The sequence below is a fragment of the Varroa destructor genome, unplaced genomic scaffold (genome assembly GCF_002443255.2).
Source record: "Varroa destructor unplaced genomic scaffold, Vdes_3.0 BEIS01000004.1, whole genome shotgun sequence".
NCBI lineage: Eukaryota > Metazoa > Arthropoda > Arachnida > Mesostigmata > Varroidae > Varroa > Varroa destructor.
Genome location: NW_019211457.1, coordinates 51,491,804 through 51,517,589, shown reverse-complemented (window position 1 = coordinate 51,517,589; position 25,786 = coordinate 51,491,804). Strand labels below are relative to the sequence as shown.

Genomic DNA, 25,786 nt, shown 5'->3' with positions numbered 1-25,786 from the left:
ACTATGCGGAAAAGTCTGAGTGCCGAGCAAATGTGACCCCGTCATAAGCTGTACTAAAAAAGCTTCAACGCAATAGAACAAAAACCAGATTTGTCTGAAGTCAGTATTACGAGTGACGAGACATGGAGACCAATGCACAATCGTCTGTATTACGCTTCATTGGCGAACTCAGACCGAATAATGCTGCAAAGTTCAGGTCTGAAACCAAACATTTTATCGCTGGGTTTTGTCGACGGCTAATGATTTATGCATTATGTAATCATGCAGAATGATCCCCTGAATATTGCCAAGAGGTTTTAAGAAAATTTTGCAATACTGCCCGCTAAACAGGCCTCAATTCTGGGAGAATAAGTTGCGGGTTCATCATCACGATAACGCCCGAGTTCACCTATTTTTATTTGCAAAAGATCTAGATCTAACTATTACCTTAACCCTGGCGTCCTTTAAATGTAGCTTAGTATAGCCTTCTTTGGTATCTAAAACGCATGAGGCGCCTGAAGAGGACAGCAATTGAGAGAAACAATCATGACGAGAGCAGAGACCCATTTCTACGATGAAGTTGAAAAACGATTGGAACCGCACCGCAAAAAAGAGTTGGAAACTTGTATTGAATCCTGCAGGAACTACTACAATGATGATAATTGGAATCTGGGTTTGTCGAAACATGTGCGGTTGATATGGAGCTTGATAGGCGATTTTTCAGCGCAGTCTGTAAATGCTCTTCTTCGAACACGATCCTCTACATGTGCATGCATACGTATTGCTAATGTTGGGTAACATTAATCAACATTAACGTAATGCGCGTTTCTCTCAGATTTTAGCAACAAATCTATATATTACGTATCAGCTGTCACTCTATATAATCTTCTCGCATCTCTTAACCAACGTCGTTGCCAAACATTTTTGGGTTTGGTGTTGAAGAATTTGTCTATCAAATTTTTAGGATCCTTTCTATTATCCAAATGTACCATTATTATTCTTAGAATTTTATTCGCTAGTCAGCAGAAACCGCAATAATCCGTCATAATAATCCGTCAGCGCAAACTCTAGGGAACATGACGGGTGAAAGCGAACCTTCTGCTCAAGCTCTCGCAGCGGTTTTGACAAGTTTTCTCATGTGTGGTTGGGCATTGCCGTGGAGAACGATGATTTGGCTATGTCTGTTCTATCGTCGATAGTCCATTCTACTGGGTACAATTGGCTTATATATAGATGCTTGTAAACTGTTTCGTTTCACGGAAGATTCTTTGATGAATATATGCCTTCTTTTGTTATGCTATGATATACCCATTACGTTTCGTCACATTTAACAATTTCATCTGAAAATCTTCCGCTGTGGCTGTGAATTGCTCGGTGTCCTTGATCCGGGAAACAATGAAAGGCTGCATTTTCCGTACTTTTCAATTACGTATCGCTAATTTTTGAGCAAATTGCATTGCGTGAAAATAGCTGATGATCGCCAGAACACCTCGCTTCGCCATTTCACCGTCTGTTTGCTGGTTTCCTTTGTTAAAGACTTCTTCCGACACTTTTCGTCAATTTCGGATGCCGGATCGTGGCGGGGCGCATTCTCCAGTTCGAAGATTGCAATACTGAATTGAACAAATCACACTTGAGCAGTCTTCTTAGCTATGGACTTTATATCGTGTATGGCGTAAGTACTTCGGGCTAGTTCGACGGTCGTTTTCTCTCAGTAGAAGGTGAAACGTTTGTGTCGTATATATCAAAAACGCGTTTGTATTTACTAGATATATGGATTTTCGGTGCCCTAACAGAAAAAAAAAGTTACCACGGGCTCATAAAGGAGAAAGAGCGCCTGCTCGAGAAATATACAGACGTAAACAAGCGGTAATAAAGAAAAATTCTAATATTTTACATAAGCCGACATTACTTTAAACAATCCGACACAATGATGATAATTAGTAGAAGTTGTCCTGACAATCCAGCTTTGACGCTTGGTCTTGTTTCAACTTTAGATATAATTCGACTCTAATTCCACCATTGTTTGTTTGCAAAGGCCGAATGTCTGGCTGGCTCCTTCAACTAATAGTTTCGGTAATGTAGGTACAAGAATCGTACTTCTAGTAGATTAGCTGAAATAGCCCCTCATTGGACTCCTTTACGTAGAATTGTACGTATCTGGGTCCCCTCAAGTTTGGATGCCAATCATTTTCACCAGTATTCGAAGCTAGAAAGTCAGATTTTCGTTCTCTATTAAGAGTGTTTTTTCAACTTTTTAAAATTTTACTTTTCAATCAAGATGCGACACAATTAAAACGCTGTGTCGACGAGGGACAGTACTACCAGCCAAATTTCACGCGCGAAAATCGATCTTAGATGTCCTGTACGAAATTTCATCTATTTGTTAAGGTTAACTTATGGAAAAGTTAGAGAATCGAAAAACAGCAAACTTCGAAGATCTTTTTAGTAACTTATTTATCAACAGATCTCCATTTCAAATGGCAAAGCTTCTTAATCGCAATTGGATATGGCATGGATATAGATGCATATCATCCAAAGACATGCTCAGAAAAACTAAAAGTACAAGCATATAAAACTCACGATAAGATGAAGAATAACCCTTTGTTTCAAATCGGAAATTAGCCCTCGGCTCTGATGGAAAGAAGCCTAGGCTGAATGATCAGATTGAGAAGACTGTATAAAATATTTGTAAAGATAACCTCTCCACAAACGAATTATCACTGTTTTCTTTCTGAAAAGTTTAATCGTTTTACGTTATAAGTTGCTTCAATGTGCTGTATTTTGTATAGCGACTTCCCAGATACTATACCGCCAATTTTCTTTCGTCTGGTCCTGCGATGTAAAACAATATTTATGTATTTATTTTGCAATTATATTATTTTACATCTGTAAGGGTTTATATGAAGTTATACGACAATAGAGCTATGATATTTGCCGTTTTCATCTTAATACAAAATGTAGTTATAGCTTTGCTACGAGGTGATGTCTTTCTGTGCGGGAAGCGAAGAGCGACCAAAGGTATATTTCGGATGGTGCGGCTGACGGTAATATCCACTCTTGGTACAAATAGGGGGTACACTCTAGGCACGTACCATTCTTCTTTTTGGTGTAGACATAATTGTGTTTAGTCTCTTTGTTCCTGGAAGTAATCGCTATGATCCTCTGTACTTCAAAGGTTGTTTTTATTAACTTGCACAACTTGAAGCAAAACCTTTACAGCTGGAAAATTAGTTAGTGCCGTAGGAAGAGGAAATGATACCTTTGATTTCCTTTATTAGAATCCTCATTGTAACCCGGCCCATATATGCAACAGTTCAATAAATAGCTTCTTAGTAGAATTTTGCTTTTTATTAGGTATGTTTTTCCATTAGTATCGTATCAGAATGTCCCCAGTGTCTACAGACTACTCCTGCAAGCAGCGTAAATTTGCATTTTAGAGCTACACTTCGAAGGTAAGCTTGTTTACTCGCATCTGGTGCCAACTGCTAGAATTTGAGGTTTGGCTCTTACACGTGTGTACGGTCGCCTGTTCACGTGTGAATGTATGTGTGTGTCACACGCTGTCTAGCCATTGGACAAGTTCAAACTTTCAGGATGGTCATTGTAATTATGACGGTTATTCTGGCCTTAGTACTGAGGTGCAAGTACTATAGAAGCCGGCTGAGTGTACTTCTGTCGTGTGGGCGTTGTGTCGATATTGTAGCTGATCGCCATTGGGGTATCGGCCGTATTAGCTGCGATAGTCGCCCCTCAGGCGCTCTCCGTGGGACTCCGGTACTATGAGCGCTGAGTCCAGACTCTCGTTTCGTTGACGTCTGCAGCGCATCTCTTGGCCGTCCCCCTCGTCCCAACCCTTAACCGCCTTTCCAAAAATTCCTCTCGTGTCGACCCCACCCCATTCGTTCTGTTCACATCGCTTCGTTCGCAGCTCAGTTCTTGGCAGGCGGCTGGCTGCGCCGCGCGTTCATAGACAATGACATTCTGTTTCTGCCCGGCTCGTTCCCGTGGCAGTATTTTGCCTGCCTTTCCTTCCAACCCTCTCCGAACCTTTGGTATGCTGCTGCTGCTGCTACAGACAAGCGAGGCTGTTCTGCCTTCAGTGCTGGCTGGCTTGCGCGGTTCTACAGCTAGTGCCAGTTAGCACGGAGCGCGGTCTGGCTGCTACTGCTGCTGCTAGGCTTGAAGGCAAAGCTAAGGCGAAAGCTAGCGGCTGCAGCGGACGAGCAGGCGCTCTAGGTCGCTTGGTAATCGGCCTTTGGACTGGCGCCCAACGAGTCCACGGGCAAGGGTCCACGGCCCTCTGTTTATGTTAGGATCTGCCAGAGGGCGCGACGGGACGCAGCGCGGAGTGCCCCATGGTGAGTCGGCCAGTCCGCGCGTAACTCGGAGCGGTGCGGTGCTCCGACGTGTAACGAGTGATGAGCTCGCGGGCTCCGGCTGTCTGTACATCGGTCCCGGTCGAACCTACACACACACACTGCCGCTATTTCGCCGTTCAGTGCCGTCTCCACGTTGAGTTTCTATAAGAGTGGAATCGCTAGTAGATTGGGATAGACTAACTGATTCCGACTGCAACCTTCTGCCGCACCAATAACAACAACCACAGCAGAAATTATGGTTGCTATTTCTTCTATCTTCTGTAATTGTATTATTCTTATGCATACGTCCATTACTTTGTCTTCGTTGTCGCCTTCTTCTTCCTGAGCCACAATTCACATAGCAATTACCGATTGCAGCTCTATGGTGGTGCTGCTGCTTTGGTTTGCCTCGTGACTTTATTTAACCGAGTCGAATGTTCTGCTTAGTAGAAATAACCTGACTGGACACCGTAGCTGTGACAGGGCGTGCGTATGTGCTCTCGTTTACAAATTAGCGGTTATAGTGTACTTCCAAATTTAAATGTTTGTATTGTATAGGAAAAAAAATCTTTGCTGATATGTCGTCACAGGTTGTCCATAGCGAACGCAAGATAAACAAAGCTGTTGTGTAACTGTTGCCAGCTTATGTCTAGACGACGCAAAAACGCGTCCGGCAAATCCTCGTTGTTTGGATCGACGAAAACGGTTAGACGAAAGACAACTTCATTAACAACAGTTACAACAACTTCTAAGCATATTGCGTCCGCATGTCGCAAAAACTGTTGACGCTCAGCTGCGAAGTACAACCATCGTTGGTCTCGACGAGCAACAGTTATAGTTACGAAATTGCGTTCTGTAAAAAAAATATCCAACGGCAATAACTTCGGCAACATAACAAATCGTGCCACAAACGCATGTGCTGTTGCTGGCCCCTTCTATGAAGTCATGCAAGGCCGTACTTTGGCGCAATTAGCAGCGTCGAGGTTGTGCTTATTTGCCTTACGATTGCCGCCGTACAAAACAAATAAAGCTGTAACGCAACTTCGATTACTTTCTTCACCATCAGATCATCATCCATGTGTTCATTGCGCGTCATGAGGTCAACGCCGATGTTGACGATGACGTCTGTGAGGCCAATGCCGACAACGACTTCGTTCTATTTGCAGCTGCAACAACTATCTTTGAATGTTCAGCTTTCAGCGTGGCTAGAAGTTGAAGTTTTCTTCATTCGGGTGCTGCAGTGACGACGGCTGTAGCAAAAAAAAGCAGCTACCCCCCAGGTCTCCATTCGTTTCAGCCAGCGGGAAAAAGAACATGCCATGCCCCATCATCATGCTCGCGCGTATGTTCTTCTGCAGTGGCGGGCAAGACTACAATTCGAAACAGGCGTGCTACCACTGTTGCTACTGCATCGTTAGTACAACTTCCTACCTCAGAAGTAATAACAGTAACTGCGGCTGCGGGGGCAGTTTCCGCGGCAGAAGGATCGCCAAGAAGAGGCCAATGTTAAAATGTGATTTGTTGTGAGAGTGAGTTGTAGCGTGATTAACACGACGACGACGACACCGACGACGGCGGGCCTGCTTGCAAAGCTGAGGCCACCAGCGAGAGGCCACCGAGTATGTCCCTGCTGTGGGACCTGGGGTGGCCCCCCTCGAAACACAAGCCCCCGGACGTTGCGGAGCAGCTGCGTTGCCGAAATCGTAGCCGTACCCGTTGTTGCCGATGTAGTCCTATCACGGGTCCTGCATACGGTGGCTTGGCCAGTCATTTGAGGGTCAGCCCGAGCCGCGATTCGGCAGCAGACGTCAACCTAATAGTGGCCCGATTAGTAGCAACAACAGCGTCAGTAGTAAACGTGACGACGAAGCTACAGTGGTCAACTAGCTCTCAACCTGGCTTTTCTCGTCGTCCATGGACAACCTACGCTCAACTTTTTGTTCAACTGTTATCTTTCTTGTTACCGATATCTCTATGTGTGTCGTGTGCTCAAGGCGTAGATCTTCATATCGCAGGATTTTTTCCAACGACGTACAATCTTAGTGAAGGCGCTATCGGTCGCGGGGTAGTTCCTGCAGTCAATCTCGCCCTTGAACACCTCAATAACGCCACGCAGTTTCTGCCAGGATATACGCTTGCTATCCAATGGAATGACACACAGGTACGTTCACTTATTAGCTAGGCCCCATAGAAAGGTGGCTATGTATAATAGAAAGGAGCGGACGAGGTGCAAAAACTGTCTTATTTATTTCATTTGCATGCCCGTTGTGGTACAAGTTTTACAAGCCGAACCCGGATGCTGCCTGTGCCTTCATCCCTCTGCATCTGTCGCTTTCCTCTTCTTGGGTTTAATGTCTCCTCGCCTCTTCCTTTTTCTCCTGCCGTAAGATTCGTCCACCATTCCTAGCAAACTCCACTTCACCAAATCCTCCAGATAAATCTACTTTTCGTGTGTTCTTGCTCTGCAATACATTGTCGAACAAGACAATGTTGCATAGAACCTATAGTAGAAGCAGCGAATACATCTGAAAACTTAACCAATCAGTAGAAGGGTTCTTCCTATATAACAACGTTTCGCAATGGCCATATAGGAGTCGTGCACAGACATACGCACTAACATTATGTATACTTTGATACCTATTTTACCTCGTTTCTGATTCTCCGTCGTTCTCAGTCAGCCCTGGACTGTGTTTCCTCTTCGCCCACTGTGTGCTACAGTAAACCATGCGCCCCATTTCGATCGTTGACGTGCAAAATCGACAGACTCCCTACTAATGCAAAAAAGAACATGAGAGGGGAGGTGGCCCGTGAGGCAGGTGGAATGACTAGATAGGTATAGCGAGTATATAGCGAGTCAAGAAACCACCAGGGACATCTCGTATATGTAACACACACACATACACGTAAGCAAGATAGTTTGAAGAACGACCGAGGTTTGTCGTCGCAGTCGAAACCGCTGAATTTTAGATGCTCGCCTCTAGAACCGACCACTAACTCACGACAGTGCGGAACGATAGCGATAGATATCAAAATAGCGATACAAGTAGCACATACAGCCATATTACAATATAACTTACGTTTACTTAAATACATTACTTAGGTACAATTTAACGCTTATACCTTAATATACCTTTAAATTGGCTGGACGCAACGACAATCTACTGGATTGTCTGTAGACAGCGCCATCCGCCATTAGTCGTAGCTGAACCATAACTAGAGTCATCCATTACTTCTTACAGAGAATAAAAAATGCTAGGCATTGACTGTTCTGATTCCTTAGGTTACATTCAAGCTTCCGCTCGTTTAAAAGGCACTGTCGATGTTATTCTACGGTAAATGAGAGGTAAATTGTTTTTGGTCTCCCAAGAAAGTCTAGGGTATTTACTTTGGGGTTTCCGCGGTGCTTCCGGTAGCAGCGGACGGCGGTCAATACAGGTGATAACCCACAAACACACTTGTCTGCTCCGCGCTGTCAGCTAAAGCAGTTATTGTTTTTGATGAGCGTAAATTGAGGGCATTTCAAAAGGAGAGCAGAATCCGGCCTGTAGCTGTTTATCCCCAGAAATGGTCAATTCGAGAAGGTACCGGTGGGCAATGAGCGCAATGGCGTTCGCCTTAAGTGTACCGTGTCAATAACTATTCACTTTGAATTAAAAGAAAAACCTGCTGATGTTGTGGCATACTAATTTTCGCTGAAGTCAAAATAGATTGTTAGAACTTATCTGTCATATAACAGTCTAATTTTATCCCATAGCGAGAAGCGGAATGTAGATCTGACCTCGTATTTCGAGAGAATTCCTAACGATATGTAACATATACACGCATAGCAGGTAGACTATACAATATGTATATGTGCAAGGGCGTAAACAGAACTTCAGGACATCAGGCCGCCTTCTCACTATGGTTCGAGACTTTTTTCCAGGATAGAGGCAACTAGTTACTGACGTTGATGGAAGCTCATGCCGCACGGTTTGCCTTTCATGTTTGTTCGCAGATGAGGAGTAAGATCGCAGCATAAAATAACGCAATGTTTACTTATCCGTTTTATCACGATCGCCCTAAACGTGCTTCGGAAGAGTCGGTAGGATGGACACGGTATCGGAAAAAGCTTTTTGCTTCGGTCTTGTTCCACTCCTTTCAAGGCAGATACCAGACCTCATAATAGAGCCCTAATTGAATAAGTACATGTACTGATGCCAGTTTGTGACACAAGTGCAACAGCTAAGAAAACAAACGTTTTATTTGAGAAGACCGAGCTCAAGCCAGACCCTTTTCCTCGCTACTAATGTTAACTTTAGTTAGTTTCGTCACCTAGCTTTGTTCGACGAAGCAGCCGCTTTGCCTGTTGGCCTAAAGCAGCTTCTGTTCGAGTCGGTCTAGCTTGCTAGCTCCAATAAGGCCGCTTGTCTACCAATCGATGTGAGGGAATCTATAATAGCTAATTTTGGTAGCGGCCACTTTCAGCAGGCATATCTACAGGACACTGTTAGCTAAGCGGTCTCGAGATTGTAGCTTTCCCTGACGTCCTGGTCTTCTGACTGGGCAGTTCTTTTCGTTGAACAAATAAGTGTTTATCCGCTGGGCACAGACCACCGTTGAGTATTACTCATTTGGATTAAATTACGATACACGCATACAGAAAAAAAGTAAATATAGATAGATACGCAGGCTATTCTCAGTCATCGTATTTAATTATCGCTGTTTTCTAAGAACGTTATCATGGCTTACTAAGCGTTTGTTGAACGAGCAGCAGCTATCTAACGGTACTTGTTCTAGATCGACTGACCGAACTATTTTATAGCTCGTCTTAGAAGAAGAAGAGATCACACGACCCTAATAGGTTTGGCGTAAAGGGTTTTGATTTTCTGAAAATTGATACGCTGTGTGAACGCTTGACCATACACCCGCATACACCCCCGTAGATGATCACGCGCTGCAGACTATGCTGAATCGATTACAGGAGTGACAAGCCAAACACGTAAATTATCCTCTGTCCTTATGGATATGTCCCGACGTCGACCTAAAACTCTACTTCAGCATCGTTCTAGTAACTCAAAGGCAAGTCAACTATCAACCAACAGAAGATGGCGTCTGTTGGTGTCTCTTTTCGACAACATTTCAATATCGATCTATTGCTTTGTTCACTGATCGGCTCGGGGCCATTACTTGCGCGTAATACTGAGTAGACAAAGCAGATGGCTGCGAACGCACGATCAGGAAACGGATATGTAGAGATCCAGGACTCCTGCACAACACTCTCTTAGAGATTAGCTGCTATACAACTCGTTACAAAGTGTTGTTAACTAGCGTTTGTACGCCAGCTAAGGTAAAGATAAAGTTTGACTAGTGAAACAACGAAAGCGCCGCTGGAAAGCAACAAAATGAAAACAATTAGTTTTATTTTTATTATGTACCTGGTCGATATCGTTAAAAGTACGAGGAGGGTTTGCTTTGCCTTACTTAGTTCGTTTTATCGGTATCTTACATATTTCTCGAATAATATATATGCAATAATTGTATCAAACTTTGGCATGCTAATGATTTAGAGAGGGGCATATTGGCTAGAGGATCATTTGATGATCGTACTGATTCACCATCAAAACTAATTTTCTGTCTTATCACGTCTCCAATGTTGTGACAATCTTGACCGTTACAAGAAATAGATAGAAGATTGATGGATATTAATTGTACGCTCATTGAATATTGATAGCACCTGGATAGGTTAGCAGGGTGTCACCTAACCGAACCTAGGTGATTTATTTTTGGGTTTGCCTATTTTTTCGAATGATGGAGCATTCTGTACTTAGTTTCGTGGGGAAATATCGACGCCCACCTTCACCTATGGAAATACATAAAAAGTATCGAAATCAACTGTGAGGCTTAAAATGGGACCTATAAACGTAATAAGTTTGACAGTTTGGCTGCATTCAGGCTTGGGGATTCACTAGTTAACTATTGTATACGGCTCCGAAGGCGGAGGGCCGTCCAGTAATCCGTTACACTTTGCTCAAGAGCTGAAATTACACATCGGTCACGGCTCGCCTTGTTTTATGAGAGGTCTCCGACATCGCTGGAGAGGGAAAACCCCCTACATTCCAAATCGAGTAAAGTATTTCGAGAGGAAACGCGCAGTCGATGAAATAGAGACTGAGCTAATGAGATCTTTCGTGTGGGCGAGCTATGCCACACTTGGACACTTCGACAGAACGACGAAGCGAGCGCGACTTGACCGTGATTGAACTTGCCCCTATTAGTACGCAAATGCTTATGTCCTCACCCCAGCTGCCTCTCAGTTGCCCTTTTCACTAGGATAGTCTCTGAACTCATCAAGCTGACTCCAATTCAACCCCTATAGCCTCGGCTAATGAACAACTCAATGGAGAGCCAGCAGCAGAAAAAGCAGCTACAGCAGCGTATATAAATTTGCATCTGTTTGGCGCATTTCCCAAGCAAAATATGGTAGAAAGCTAAGTTTTCGGTCGAGATTTTTCGTTATAGCTCTCTGTAGGTATGATATACGCGGTTCGGGTACGTGCAAAACGGGTAACACAGTCGTCAACAGCTTCGAAAAACAAAGCCCATACTGAGGAACCGTTTGTACAATCCCGAAAATTACTACCGCAATCCTATTCTACCGAACAGTTACTTGAAATACCCACATACGTAACTCATGGCGCTAACTAATAAAGCTTAAACTAAGTTTACATGCTTGAAATTAAGAGTGGAACTCAGCTGTTGGAATTACTGCTAAGTCCAGTATGCTAAGCCAGTTAAGTTTTACTTGATTATATAGTATTAAGGACAGGGTTGGATAAACGTTGAATCGAACCTAAAACTTAAGTTATTTTGTTGAAGGCGTTTTTAATCGAGTCGTACAGTTAGCTCCATCGATATCCTATTTCCATACAGTACATTCCAAACATACAAGTTGAACTTCAGAAGCAATTACTAAAATAGGCGTGCATCAATTATCACACCTTTGCATGGTTACGGTTTTCAAGCGGCGCACGGCGTGCACGGAACAAGTGCATGATGCAATCTGTCAATGGAGCTCGTGATGGTCGTTCTTACCGGTCTTGCTAGTCTGGAATCTCTGCGCCGTCCGCCTCTAGCGGGATTGCCCGAGGAGAGCCGCGCGTAACGAGCGACTCATCGCGAGTCATTAGTAATACTGTGTCATCAGGCAGCGTTCGTGCAGTGTTTACCCAGCCTCGCTAACCGCGTAACGGTTCAACAGCGTACATGCATTAAAAGTGGGTGCGGCTATACACATTGAATGTTTAATAGGTTGTACATCGTCCAGTCAAATGTAATGGCGCCTGTACGTTACACTGGCAATGGAGCGAAACTTTTTTTTGGCGTGGCTATCTGTAGGCATGATAACAAGGGCACAAAGGTGTTATAGTTGGAGTATTGCTCCAGGGTCTTTACTCTAATGAAATATGAAATAATTGAGTCTAATGATCTATGTGAGCATTAGTAAACGTTCACGGTAGTTCGGCCTTGTTTTGAACGCGTCAATGTTATGGAGCGTTTTACCTTGTGCTAATACCTATCAATATGTTACACGTGTTGCCATTCTCAAAGTCTTAGAAACAAGGTTTACGCAACGTATTTACGTGTACGCGCTTGTAGAAGCTTGAATTTGAAACGAAAGCCAAGGCTGTATCTGAGTGCTGTCCGTAATGGTCTATTTTCGTAGCAACCCCTTTGGTGATCTGTGGCAGATCTTTCGTTCAGTTCATAGAAAATTAAATAAAAGGGGCTTGAGATGAAAATAAATTTAAATTTCGGATGGATCTGTGTCTATGAATATGTGCACGTCATTTATGGTCAGGCCTGCTTAATAAATTGACTAAGGCAGTGTAGCATAACAGACAATTTTGCTCTTTAGTCTCAGCAGCGTGCAGCATCGCGTAAGGAAAAAAAGGAAGGATATGTTATACAAAGTGGATATACAGGTGGACTTAATCTGCATGACTGGAAACCTCTGAATTTTGTCAAAGTACGTCTACGTCTCACTCTATATGTGTATAGGCGGGTGTGTATATGGGTGATGTATCCTTGTACCAAGCCTAGGGTATATGCAGGTAACAGAAGCTTGTCAACATCTTGTGCTCGCTGATTCCTTGTGGTCATCAACTGTCTTGTTTCCCTAGCGCGCGCATGCTCCTATTCGAGTGACTCTATCTGACCGGGTTACGCCAAGCGCACCTACGCCATGGAAGATGGACACAGCTGATCGCAGGCAGCAACCAACGGTGGGGCTGAGGCACAGTCGGGTTTAAAAACTTGCTGGCCTGAAACTTGCTACGGGAACTCGGGCCCCTGCTAGACCTCTGTAACGGCAGCAGTTACCTAAAATACCGGCTTTTACATTTCAGGAAACATAATGGCATCGGGTTTGTGATTTTTTAGTTGCGAAACAAGCATTTTACGAAGCACGGGACCTCGAATTTTCGCTCATAGGGTACGCCTGCTGATACTGCCTGCATAAACAGAACGAAAAATTATTGCGACACAGACATAGAGTGCGCTCAGAGAACAGGGAGTCTAGGATATTTGCTGCGACGGAAGAAGCGGTTAGGTGAAGCGCAGACGAGTTTAATTACTTAATATGTGTATTCTCTCGGGAAGACACACTACACCATAATGGCGTTGCTATCCCATCCACCAACCGCGTCTTGATGATGGCTAGGGGCAGGCCCGCTATTACATTAGTTATCTGCAACTCACGAATTCTTTGCATCCATATCATCTGATATCGTTTTTCATCTTTTTCGTCGTCGTCGTCTTTCCTTTTTTCTTCGTTCCATCTTCGTAGCTCAGCCAGCAAAGTTCGTAGTTACCGCTTCTGCTACTACAACTGTCGGATCAGAGGGCCCCATGCTGCCAAAGCTACAGGCTACCCATGTTGTGCTTACCATCCTGCGGCAGCGGGGCCCGCTGCAACCGACGGAAGACAGAAAACCATTGGCACCGGTCTTCACAGCTGTTTGGCTCAATGCAATAGCGACCATCACACGAAAGTTCTTTATCCCTCTAATCGCTATTCTCTCTTCCGGTCGCTATCTTTCTGTCCGCTGTGGCTAGCTGTACATAAGGGCCCTTCTGAATTGGGATCTAACATAGCCTGACCGCCTGGTTCTACTAGGTCCGGACCTAGTTTCTGTTGTGGCAGACCTTTGACCCGGATTTCGCTAAGACAATATAGAAAGACAGGGAAATATTGCGTGTGAGGCTGCTTTAGGGTCTAAGTACGCCCGCCAGCACAACGATAGACTGACCCCATGGCTAGCAATTGGGCATGTAGGGTTAGTTTCCCTGTCGTCGTTATAACTAAGTGAAAAAAATAGGACAAGTAGAGGGAAAAAGGGGCAATGAATTAAGGGAGGTTAAACGAACGAACGCCAAGACCTCAGCTATTCGACACGTCAGTCCGTGATGATGGTCGTCGATGGCCGACGGTCCATGGTCGATCACGCACACGGCGGCCTCTGACGAGGCTACACGGGACACATAGCCCAAGGGAACGAACCTCAAAGCTTATAGATGGAGGAATAACAAAAAGCCGTTCCTTTCTCTTTTGCTGCCTCATTCGCATACAGCGCCGTTTCTATCCATTACACGGGTTGGGCTGATGTTGCTGCTGCTCAGATGGACTGAGTAGATAAATGCAAAAGGTACTGCTGCGATAAGTAGCATTAGTAGATGACGGAATAAGAGGCACATCAGCAAGTATGCAATGAAAATTAGAGAGAAAAAAAAAGACGAAGGCTCGACAATGACTGAATTACCGAAGGAGGAACACGACGTATACGAAGCAGCCAAGGAAGAAACCAGACCGATTCGATGAGAACGGAAAAGCGTTCACGTGTAATGAGTGCTCTGTAAGGCGTGACCTCTGATGACGGTACGAAATTTAGCAATCAAGTAATATTGAAGAAAGGCGATACGCTGGAAAAATATCACAGGAATATACGCGCCATTTGTGAAAAAGGTTGCATTGAATTAAATTAGGACAATGTGCCCTTTAACTTGAACGCGCGAGAGTGGACTGCAAAAGCTGGTCGTGCAACTGGTCATACTCGGCCATACATTGGCCAAGAATAGACATGTTATCACGAATACAACGGGAAATATTGCCCCCTTATTGTGGGACGTTTAACTGTTTACTTATCACGGAATAATCCATTGATACTTGGGTCATATGCACAGTGAATATGTGTGTATGAAGTAATAGCAAACATTGTGGTAAGGTTTCATTCGATAAAGGACAGGTAACAATCTTGTACCCTCATATTTTTGTAGAGGTGTCCTAGGGTGTTTGGACCGTTGTCAGATGGACAGGACTGACGGGTATTGTTGAACGTTAACTGCTTATATATTGTCTAACCGTTCAGAAACGCCATAGGTCGGGTCAGCGTTAAAGCGCCAACGTGCCGGCTGGCCAAGAGCTGGCGGACAGCCAGACTACGGTAAGGAACGATGATAAAATTTATAGAACGAACGAGCAAATGGGGTACTCTACTTCGAGGGTTTGGCACCTGCTACCATACGGCTTCCTACGGCAACTCACCGTAGAATAACGACCCCACGTGTTGTAATACTAGCAGTGGTGACATTAGTCGTTGTAGAATTATAATAACGCTAGTGAGGGTGGTAGCAGCCGTCGGCCAACCGTGTTTTGCCACTGAGGGGTTGTTGACAGGAGAATCACATTGCTGGTGCTGTCGACTTCGCTATTCACGAAATAGCACAGAGCAGATCGCTATAGTTGCGTGTTTTGTCCTCGAACACGAAGTTTCTATAGACCCCGTTGCTAAATCTCCTCTGGTTAATCCAGCCGTCTCTGGACGTGCTGTTGCTGCTAGACGTGATAGTGGAAATAATAAAATTAATTACCTTGGAAGTGGGTCAGGTACTACACATACTCGTTTCCTAAGGTAAAGAGAGGAATAGAGATAGGAAAAGATACTACGTGATTGCTGTTGTGCGTGGGGTGGGTAGATGAATATGGGTCTCTGCTGTATCTCCTGTTTGTTCAACTCGCCTGATGTAAGCTGGATATGTATTACGTAGTAAAGACTTCGCCGCCAATACCTTATTCTACTGTCTGGTTTATTGTAACAACGCCGATTGACGCGGCACATTGTCTATTCTTCTTATTATAAACACAATTTTTACTTTAGAAGGTAATTGGTACAGAGTTCCATTGAGTGTAAAAAAAAACCTTTTAGGTACTGCCTGAGTTTTAAAAACGTCAAGACAGGTTAACTGCTATTGTGGACAGCTTCTGCATAAATAGCGATAAATTTATCAATGTCAATCGATGAAACTTTATTTCTAAGTATAGAATATACAATTCTGAAGACTGTAGATTTATTAGCAGCATCGGTTGAATGCCAAGCACCGGAACCGACCTGTTGACAGTATTTCCATGGCTTCATTGTGTACGTACCGATGTTATTAATTTCACAAATCGCGCTCGAGTTATGGAACGATAATCATATAACCTATACCCCCAGATACGCATGCCGAACTTCATAGGCAACACTGCTACACCCGAAAACAGTGTATGATCCCCGCGTATTTTTCATTATCGTTCCGGCACTGAGGAATTTGCATTTTAAAGTTCTGAAATAATCACCCGACCTCACTGAGACGATCGCGTAAGCTTTCAGTCTCAACTTTCCTACCCACCTGCCCTGTATGCACATAGCTGCATCGTGCATATGATATTTAAAACTCCCGATTGCTCGTTTGTACGAGCTTTTAAATAATTGAAAATTTGCCGAAACATTAGTTGTGTCTGCGGGTGTTTGTGTATCTCATACCTAGCTAGATTCGTCTATAATCTAGGACCACTAAATGCCTTGCATCAATCTATTTTTTCGCTGATAGGTCGCATTAGTATCATTTGGCTTCAACAAAAGGGAAGCGATTCGTCGAAATTGAGTAATAACAATTAAGCAAAAAGATTCGCCTGATCGCTGCACGCCATGATGTGACCCGGTCAGATGTGGTCAGTAGTCAGCCTGGGCTTGACTGGGACGGCGTAAGGCAATAGCGACATGCGGACCCCTTAAAGGTTTGCTGTTTGAATGACATTCTACATTGATAATCGATAGTACGTAACTAAGACGTTTTTTCACCGTGAGGCCCCTTGCTACTGAGTGCGGGTGGTGACTTCCCATTGCGTCGCTATCGACTAGGCCCGAAGGTACCGATTGGTTCATCTACATAAAACAGAAGTTGTGTATCTGCAGAGTGGCCGTCTTGCGCATTCTATATGAGCTGGGCCAAAACAGCCGCTAAAGGAAAACGCAACTTGAAAAAGAAAAAAGGTAAAGCATAGAATGTAATCTTGAAAACGAGACGAAGAACAGTAGGATGGATATAGGGAGCAAGGGGTGTTGTAAAGGGAAAGCAAAAAAAGTGGAACGCTGAATGCCTGCCTAGTTGTACGACTGAGTAGCGCAGCTGTGAGGTTGTTCGCTTCGAACGGCCCTTCTTACCCACCCTCTGGAGAGGCAGAATGTAAAGGCGCAAACAGCCCGATAACCTTGAGTCATTCCCCTATTTCTCTTCATTGTGCCACGTTTACACAGTTAGCTAGTGCTACCCGTTCTAGCAGATAGGCTGGCTGTTTGCCACCTTTCGGTCTTCGGCTGGGTATCCACGTGCGAGACCTAGTCTAAGAAGGTTCACCAGATTTTTCGTCCAGCTTTCCTTATCGATTCCTATCATGGGTTTTGAATGCCAGTAAACGTACGCAAGATACCTAAGTGACTGGTGTATTGCGTTCAGTTAAAGCGAACGTCTAGAGAGAAAGCGAAAAAAAGCAAGATGCCGCAGCAGTAACAGCAACAGCACACGAGACATACTCCGGTCGCAAAAAAGAAATTAAATTGAGTCCTCGATGACAGCTGGTGCTGCAACGTTTCTGCTACTGCAGCAATGGGATGCTGAGCTCTGTCGCAGGTGGATTCCTGCAGTGACTCTACGTCCTTTCTCTCCTAGCTTTTAGAAGGGAAAGGTAGCACGGTCTTTGAATCTTCTCCTCAACCTCCTCTTTCTCTCCCCCTGATAGCCAGGGCGTGACGTTTGAGGACCGAATTCAGAGCGTGCCTAAAATCCGCAGCTAAAGCAACACTACTGTCAAAGTGCAGCTAGAACGAAGCAAGACCAAGGGGCGATCGGACACTCGCTCTGCTTCTGGTTGCAGGCAATAGCGGCCATAACTACGATCTAGTGCACTACTGAAGCAGAAAAGGTCCCTCGAGCTCCCTTCCGCTTCTATGGAACAAACATTCTGTCGTACACTATGATACCGTTTCTCCTCTCTTTTGCCCGTGCTGTCGAAGAAAGCCTGCTTCCCTATGTTCGCTATCACCAGAAAATGTATGTCATACGACGACAAAGCAATTATGTAAATATAAAGGAGCCAATAGCACACGTAACTGAATAATTCGATGCAAGCAAAAGTACATCCATCGTTTACTGGTAGTTTTGGAGAAATCCTACATGTGATGATAAAGCTTTAAGCATGCAAAAGCCTGGCAACTTAAGACAATTTAGGCATCAGCTTCGTTGAACATTCTAATAAATTGAACGGATCGCTTATTCAAGCATTTGCTAAGTTTTCCGCGTTAAGTTTTTTACTATGACAAACATATCACACTGTCACGGGTAACATAGTCGATCGCATGAATTGCTAAAATACTAATTATTTAAACTTCGAAAATGATGTGTATAATATACATCTTCTACTTCCACTATACAGATGTTATACGTTACAAATACATAACCTATTTATTAATAACCAGTGCGGGGCACATAACTGAAGTTACTTGAGAACTTAATCTAAATATTTGAGCTTCTTCAGGCTCTAATATCACGAACAGGCGAGTTTTATAAGAACTGCAAACACGTGAACCGCTGATTGTGTAGATTAAAATAATAAATACACAGTCATCAATTAACTGTGAAACGTTGGTAACTGTGACTCCACGTTGTGGAGCTACATACGAATAAGTCAGTTATTCAACGAAGTTACAAGAATAATTCATTTCGTTTTGAAGAAGGCTGATGCTTAGTCATCATTTAATGCTAAATAGGGCAGGTCAAGGATTATAGGTCCACATGATGTTCTGTTGCGTAGCGTGAAGCCGAGGTTCGAATGGGCCAAATATTGGCACATACACGAGTTGCATTTTATTCGAGAGGAGAAAAAGACGGTCACAGTGAGTACAGCGACCACTACAGCCAAGTTCACCGCCTGACTCCTGTATCACCATTGATCATTTTAGTACAAATAACCATCCATGGTAAGTTTTGATGTGGAATCGCGATTGTCCGCAGTGTGGCCGACAACTGCAGTGTTTTGTCCTAACGATGCATCGTACTAATAAAATTGTCTAAGTTTATCTATATGCAACAGCAGCATGTAGTTCAACGAGTGTGAAACCACATTACAATTACATAATTCTACTAGACAAATAAACGCGTTCCCATTAAGCTAAGTTGAAGTTCAAGATCACTTAAGTCTCTTAATCCGTCTGTTAAGTTAGCATCGACGACATCTGTAGTACAATATGTGTGTATCTTATAGTACAATATGTGTGTGTATATACCATCCTACTATTATAAACGATAGTACATTATTGTTTAAATCTCCCTGTTTAAACAGCGTTACGTTGTATAAATAAGCGTAATTCGAGTTACTTCACTTATTTCTATGGAGTACCCCCTTCCTAGGTCCTTTTGTAAGTGTTTTTTTATAATAGTAAGTAACAGCAGCTTTTTCGCCGACTTGTCGAAATGGTGTTGCATGTTTAGTTGTCATTTATTTTTTTCTATGTACCATCTACAAATACGCATACCGTTCCCGGCTCAGAACTCAGAACTTCAGGTAGTGACAATGGTGGCACAAATGAAGAGCTGAACGCACGAAGATGGCTCTTCGGCGTTTACTGTTTCCTCCTGGGCGAGCTGAAACAACCGTTCGCTATTTCTCTTTTGCCCATCCCACTACTTAGACAGAACGGGCGTACGTGGAACTGCTATGCTACGGTTTAACAACCGACGCGAAGGCCAAAAGCGCTCTCCTACGAGTCGGAAGAGCCGAAAGCTTGCTGCTTCGGTCGCTGCCCCTTGGTTGCCAATCGGTGACTTGCCCCCGGGCGGGTGGTGTGTATCGTCCCTGGGACAGCTTAGTGTGTCACGAATTTGCCTGCTAATCTTAGGGACAGGTTGTGGTCTAAGTTCGAGCCCGGGTATAGAGAAACTTCATTCTGTGATCAAAGCCAGTCGTATGAAGGAATACCTGACGGGGTTATTGGACGTAAAGCTCGAAACATGGAGGGTTTGTATTCATTATTTAGTGTTTTGTAGGCCCACCGTAGTTGCTATTGACGTCCCCTGAGCAGATACTTACACCTCATTAAAAAGGCAGTTGTTGTTGTTGTTAGGGCAACAAGAAGACGAGTTCAGGTGCCTCTCTTCCCATCCCGCCCCAGTGTATGTTGCATGCAATAGAACAGATACGTCTGTCAGTATGAGCTCAATAGAATCATACAAACATACAAAAAAAAACAAAAAAAAAATATATATATATATATATATATATATAATACACTAATGATCTACGCATACTTGGCGCTAGATGTATGTCGAAAAACTCTGCTGTCCACCGTACAGGTGTGACCTTCTCCTGGAAAATTGTTTTGTGGAAAAATGTGTGGGAACAATAAAAGCTATGTTTAGCTTAAAAAAATAATATATATATATATATATATTTTCAGTCCCAGGCATGGAGTGCCCTACAACTCCCGGCTTTGCATTTATATTGGATACTACGGAAGCTGTGGGCTGTGTGTGCTTAGATTTGTTGTTATGCAAGCTCCATATATATTTCTCCGCCCTGCAGAAGTTAGTGGTCCGAACCAGTAGTCGGGATTTCATGCATAATGTTTACTCCTAAAAAAATAAACTTTTTGGACCAAGCAGTCTTAGACTATATTAATGAAAATAAAGGAATGTAGAAAGAATGACGCTTTTTAGGCTAATGTTTCTGTTCCTCCGTGCTTTTTTTGTTACTCTGTACCTAATCCATTCAGAAGAGTACTATTATATTATAGCACCCAAGGCGCTAAATGCATCAGGAATGCGCATGCAAGAATTAGAAGAATCGGTGAAATTAGCGCGCTGTTTGCCGTAGGATGTTTCTTCATGTCTTGCGCCAACAAAATACAATGACCGATGTTATGTAGCGAGAATCGAAACGCATGCAATATCAACGCTGTAATCTCTGACGTAATCCTGGCTCACTCCACGCTGTTTGCTTACTTATTCTTTCTGCCGATTGGTCCTGATTGATACCTAAGTTACGTTTGTGATTGATTGTCGTATGTTGTAGCAGTCCAGCAATCGTAAGGTGGCAGTCCGTGGGGAGGCAGCCCGCACCTGTATAAACCGTAAAAGGGCCAGCTGCTGGTTCCTTCAATTATTCTTAGAAAGAGTTCAAAAAAGCCTTAGGACAGAGTGGTCCTTGGAGGGACAGTGGCAGGAAGGGTGGACGGAGATAGTCAAGCGCCGTTTAGCGCTCGACCCCCACATTCCAGTTGGCCTATCTGGACGACCACAGTTGGCATTGCTGGGCATTCTCGGGAATGTGGGCGACCGAACAGAGGGAAGGAGAAATGCGGAAAGCGGCTTGGTAGGTTTGCAATAGGCACGCTTTCGAGGTTGGAATGCCCCACGAACCAAGCCTCAGCCCTCCTTTCCTCATATGAACCTCTCGAGGATCAGCAACGAAACTGCTAAGACCTGCGAGATCTCACAGTCTCTTATGGCATTCCTTCATTTTGTAAGACCTAAAAGGGCAAGAGTGAAAGTCAAAAACCACAGCGAGGGTAGATGACAAGTCAAGGAAAGTGAAGGACACACGGCTGGTTCTAGGCTACACACGGTTACAACCGGTTGACGTGTATTCAAGCAATGAAATAATGTTATATTACTATATACGATATACACTACATCAATGCGCTACAACGTTACTTAACATGAGGAATGCTAAAATATATTAAATGCAGAGACCTAGTCCTTATTTCAAATAACCTTTACTAATGCTGTAACCATACACGATGTCTGCAATTATCTTCTTACGGTACTTTGTTGGAGTGGAAAATTAATTTTAAAAAAATATGATATATTTTATACAGTACAGAGCTTTTGAGGTTGCGTGCAGAGCCATGAAATGATTTCCGCGTAATGGCTGTTTACGTGGTGTGCTCGCTAGATGGAAATTAACATGATGAGCAGTGAAGAAGTTCACAGGGTGAATAGCCACAAGAAGGAACATGATTATAAGTGTAGCTTTTTTTAACGGTTTCCCTAGCAGCAGAAGTCTAAGTGTTTTTTTTTTTACAACTATATGGGCAAAAACAAACGTCAGCATAAATATCAAAAGCAATAGCGCTCTTTCATTAGTGCTGATGTAAACATCTAAGATGTCCATCTGCCGATTGCTCCCTCAAGTTCTACATGCAACTTCCCAATTGATTCCGCTTAATTTATTTATTTAATATTACCTACGGTTTACTAACTTCATGAGGACCTCAATGAAAAACTCTTCTGACTAAACAAAAAGAAAGCAGCCAGCCAGACATTGCGAAACCTTTTCACAGCGTCCAAAATTTTGGATACACATTGACATGGCATTTAGAGTATCGTCAGCTTTGCGGCCATATTCCTTTAATCGTCGGGAATTTGATAGTGCGGGCAGTGTCTGCCGCATTTAGTGCTGACATAGTCGATAAATGCTGCGGAAGACAGAAGCTGTACGTAACGCGAATAAAAACGTGTCAAACTTCGCAAAAATTTCGTCACTCTAAGGCGGCACAAAACCGGCCTTAGGAATTCCCTGCTCTTCTTTAGGTCTTCCTAATGGGTGGCCTCCAGGTAATGGAACGAAAGTATTCCTGCTGGCTCAGAACAGGACGCATTAGAATAGTTCCTACAATTGCAGAATAAAAAGACTTTCACTGGTAAGTTTGTTGTGCCTTTTATTTGACCTTTTCGCTGGCAGGTTCTAATCAACATTTTCTAACGTTGAAACTCTTAAACCCTAAAGAAGGTTGCGCTTTTTTTTTGAGCTAAAGTGCAGCCCTGGATTTCTCTGCCGTGACACAGGCGGCTTGATGTAATTCAATTGTATGCCGTTACCTGGCCTGAATTGTCCTTACGAGTAATAGTGCTATATGTTTAGAAGCATATAGCACTATTACTCGTAATGAATATAGTGGAATGATTTATCTTCTCAGTTTGCTTTGAGGTAGTGACAAGCATCACCATACGTTGATCATTCAGGTGGCAAAATCGCAGGAGAACAGGCCGGAATAGCTTAAATAAATGTTCAATCAACGACACAAAGGTGATACCAATTGAAATCGCTTTGGTTTGGTACTGACTAAACGCCAACGCCAGCACTGAGTGGCCGATATTAGCGATCCTCGAGTGTCACTCCTTTCTTATAACCTGTTCCGACAAGGTACCTCTACGAATATCTTGCAAATTATTAGGTAGCTACCATTAATTAAGATAACTGTTGTATGCTCCGGCTCGGACGGGCAATTATTGTCCGAGATTGGAGTGTTGATATCGGCCTCTTGGCGGCATCGACCGATCGGTTCGAAACGATGTGATTATATGTTCAACGATACAAAGTGTACACCAATTCTCATCAGTGTACACCAGGGATCAAGTACACATTTTTTACATAAAAATCTAGCTCTGAATTTATTCTGCTAGATAACTATAAATAAAACGAGAAGTAAAAGAAAATACGAATTTCTCTATTTGTTTTTCTCTATATGGTTGAAATTACAAGTGTTTTAATGCGAATAATAAAAATACGCAGTCTTTCTGTTTTTTAAGGATTCAGATGTTAGAAAAATAAGAGATTCCATTGAATAAGCCTATTTTACCCATTTGACGTACTTTTATTAAGCAGATAGCGTGTTATGTGCTACCAGAGTCGTTGACTCATTATTTGGGGTATGTCGGTTATTTTGCTAATAACTAGTTAGTAAATAGGTTAGATCTCATCTCTCAAATTCGTTCAGGTCGGTACGACCTCATTACATGAGACCTTGAGAAACAGTCGTTCTCCTCCACAACGAGGGCAACCGTTTCGTTGGAAACAGTAAAATTAGTTGAAAACGCGTAGAACGAGCAATGTATCAATCCTGTATTCTAGAGGAGGGTACATATGAAACATTTTATATTTTAGGTATTTCCACATTGGTTTCTCCTTTTGAAAGCCATATTCAGTGGGCATTCTATTAGAAACACACTAATAAAACATACTGCCATATTTTCTTGTGAATTCGTGCGACAATCATCATAACGAAGGTGCAAACTATGAACAGTGGTTTCTATTAGATGAAGTTAATTATTGTTTCATATTAACGTGGTGCTCGGCGGCTATCTGTGAGGTTTACCATCATCCCCTTTTAATGAGTAGGCGGCGTTGAAAAATGGGTTTGGCCTTAAAAAAATACCTACCGTTATGTAACGCCAATATGCTATGACAGTCACTAATCAGATGTGACGTTAAAAAGTATATACCAGCATTGTCGAATGTTTGAAGCTGACGAAAGTTATATATTACTTTAGTTTCCGCGCAATTTCTGAGGATGGACACGCTGACTGGCGAGTTCGAGCTATAAATGAACAAACGTGAACGCTGTCTATATCGTCGATATTGTTCTTCACGTAATTTTCTGCTCATCAGAACGCTTTGACATGTTTGAGCCTTTTTTTTTTTTATTATGCAAAGATTTAGAAAAGCGGCCTCGGTATGGGCCACAATTCTCGTCGCGTCCTCGCGGTTCTGCTTTTGGGCGCCTGCTTCACGTGTCGTCATCGGCAGCTGAAGCAGGTGTACATAAGCGAATGCAACGAAAAACATAGGATCGGTCTTGCAAATGAGCGATCATTTTTTTTCTCTTGCTCTTTCTGCTGTTGTAGGCTTTTTGTTGTTGGGTGGTAAAGCATGTGCTGCGGGCATAAGTGACGTAATAGCGTAGCAATAGCCCCGCACGTAATACGTGTCGTAGCTAGTAAAGGTTCGTGAAATCCGCTATTAGCAGCCCTAAGCCTGTGTTTTGTTGAGCCTTAAGGTAAGGCGTGACATCCCCGGGGCGCTGCAAACGTTTGAGAATGATTGCCGGTTGCGGGGTTCAAGGTAGGTCGAACACGACGGTGTCGGAAGTCGTGGGATCGGCCGTGTGCTTCACGTAACCTCATAGCTTTCTCCATCATCTGACCTTTGCCTTCGGCCCAATGGTGCTCTTGTGTGGAACCCTTCTGTATCCAGCGTTAGATAGCATGGCGGATGAAGGATTAGGAGGCTGCTTTAAAAGGTTTTCAAGGAGCAGTTGTTTTAGGGAAATGGTTTAGCGATGGTGTGGACGATATCAACTGCTGTCACCGTCACCATAGTAGTACTAGTAGTAGTAAACGACCCTAATTAAGCTCTGTTTGTCCGCTAAAGTAGCTTGACCCAGAGGTAGTGAACAGCCTCGGGCTTCTCGCATTTACGAAGCTTACACTCCTGCGCGGTTTATTTCTAATTCTTTGCCACCATAGTACGAGAAACAGCACACTTTGTTGTATGCATACACACATACATAAGCAAAACCAAACATGTGCCGGCTTATATAAGCAAATGATGACGACCAGAGATAGATGAAAGTATGTTGGTTATTAGCGTTTTCGTTCAGAGGGGGATTTGTAAAGGTTGGAATAGTAGGAGGCCAATGGAAGATGTAACAACGAAGAGAACGGTGCTAGGAAAAGTGTTCGGGGATTTTGTTATGAGAAGCTGGGTCCATCAAGCACGCCAGAGCAGGGAACACTTCAGACGAGTTACAGCGAACGAAATTTTGTCGGAGCGTAAGGAGCGACGATACTACGTATCGTAGCGATCGCCGTTTATTTTTTATGTTACTCTTCTCTACAAGGAAGACCTCTACCGTTTTTCCCTCGGGGCGCGCCTTCCCTATTGTTTTTCCTCCTCTCCCAGGTTCATTGTTATACAGAACAGGGCGTGTAGCCATCTGGCTAGCAGCGGTGTTCTGTATGTTGTATCTCAGCTAGTTGTTCCAATCTGTCGGCTACCAACTGTGATATATATATGCCTGCGTCGCTCAGTCTATACGTGTAAGTACGTTTGACTATTTGTAGGCTTCGACCGCAACGTGTGGTGGTAGACCTTGGTATTCTTTTGCGGAGAGCGATAGTGTTCGTAGAGTTAAACGTGGATCCGACGAATTAGCGCATTATGGCGCAGGTTGTGTCAACCGTGAACGGGAGTGCTAGGTGCTAGCTGCCGGCGTTGCTACTGCTGCGACGACAACGAAAGCGATTGTAATAACGCC

The 25,786-nt window shown here is 43.5% G+C and overlaps 1 protein-coding gene and 1 long non-coding RNA gene across 6 annotated transcripts in view; one reads left to right on the top strand and one right to left on the bottom strand.

The window, feature by feature from the left end:
• Positions 1–4,164: 4,164 nt before the first annotated feature.
• LOC111249838 (gamma-aminobutyric acid type B receptor subunit 2-like) overlaps positions 4,165–25,786 on the top strand; it is a 125,313-nt gene continuing 103,691 nt past the window's right edge. For 2 of the 3 annotated variants that reach the window (XR_015326068.1, XM_022804230.2), the window contains exon 1: positions 4,165–6,501. Coding sequence is in view for 1 of the 3 variants with exons in the window: in XM_022804230.2 (XP_022659965.2) it covers positions 5,962–6,501 (540 nt within the window). In the remaining 2 variants the exon portion in view is untranslated. The remainder of the gene's footprint in view (positions 6,502–25,786) is intronic. The other variant, XM_086986572.1, reaches the window with a different exon arrangement.
• Positions 6,606–7,582, bottom strand: LOC111249839 (uncharacterized). Of its 3 annotated transcripts, none has more exons than XR_002673097.2 (3): positions 7,471–7,582; positions 6,987–7,108; positions 6,606–6,872 (listed from the first exon to the last, which is right to left on the bottom strand). It is a non-coding gene; the product is annotated as an uncharacterized LOC111249839 (long non-coding RNA). The 3 variants fall into 3 exon arrangements; XR_002673098.2 differs by having other exon boundaries at positions 6,987–7,111; positions 7,471–7,550; XR_015326069.1 differs by lacking the exon at positions 7,471–7,582 and adding an exon at positions 7,242–7,323.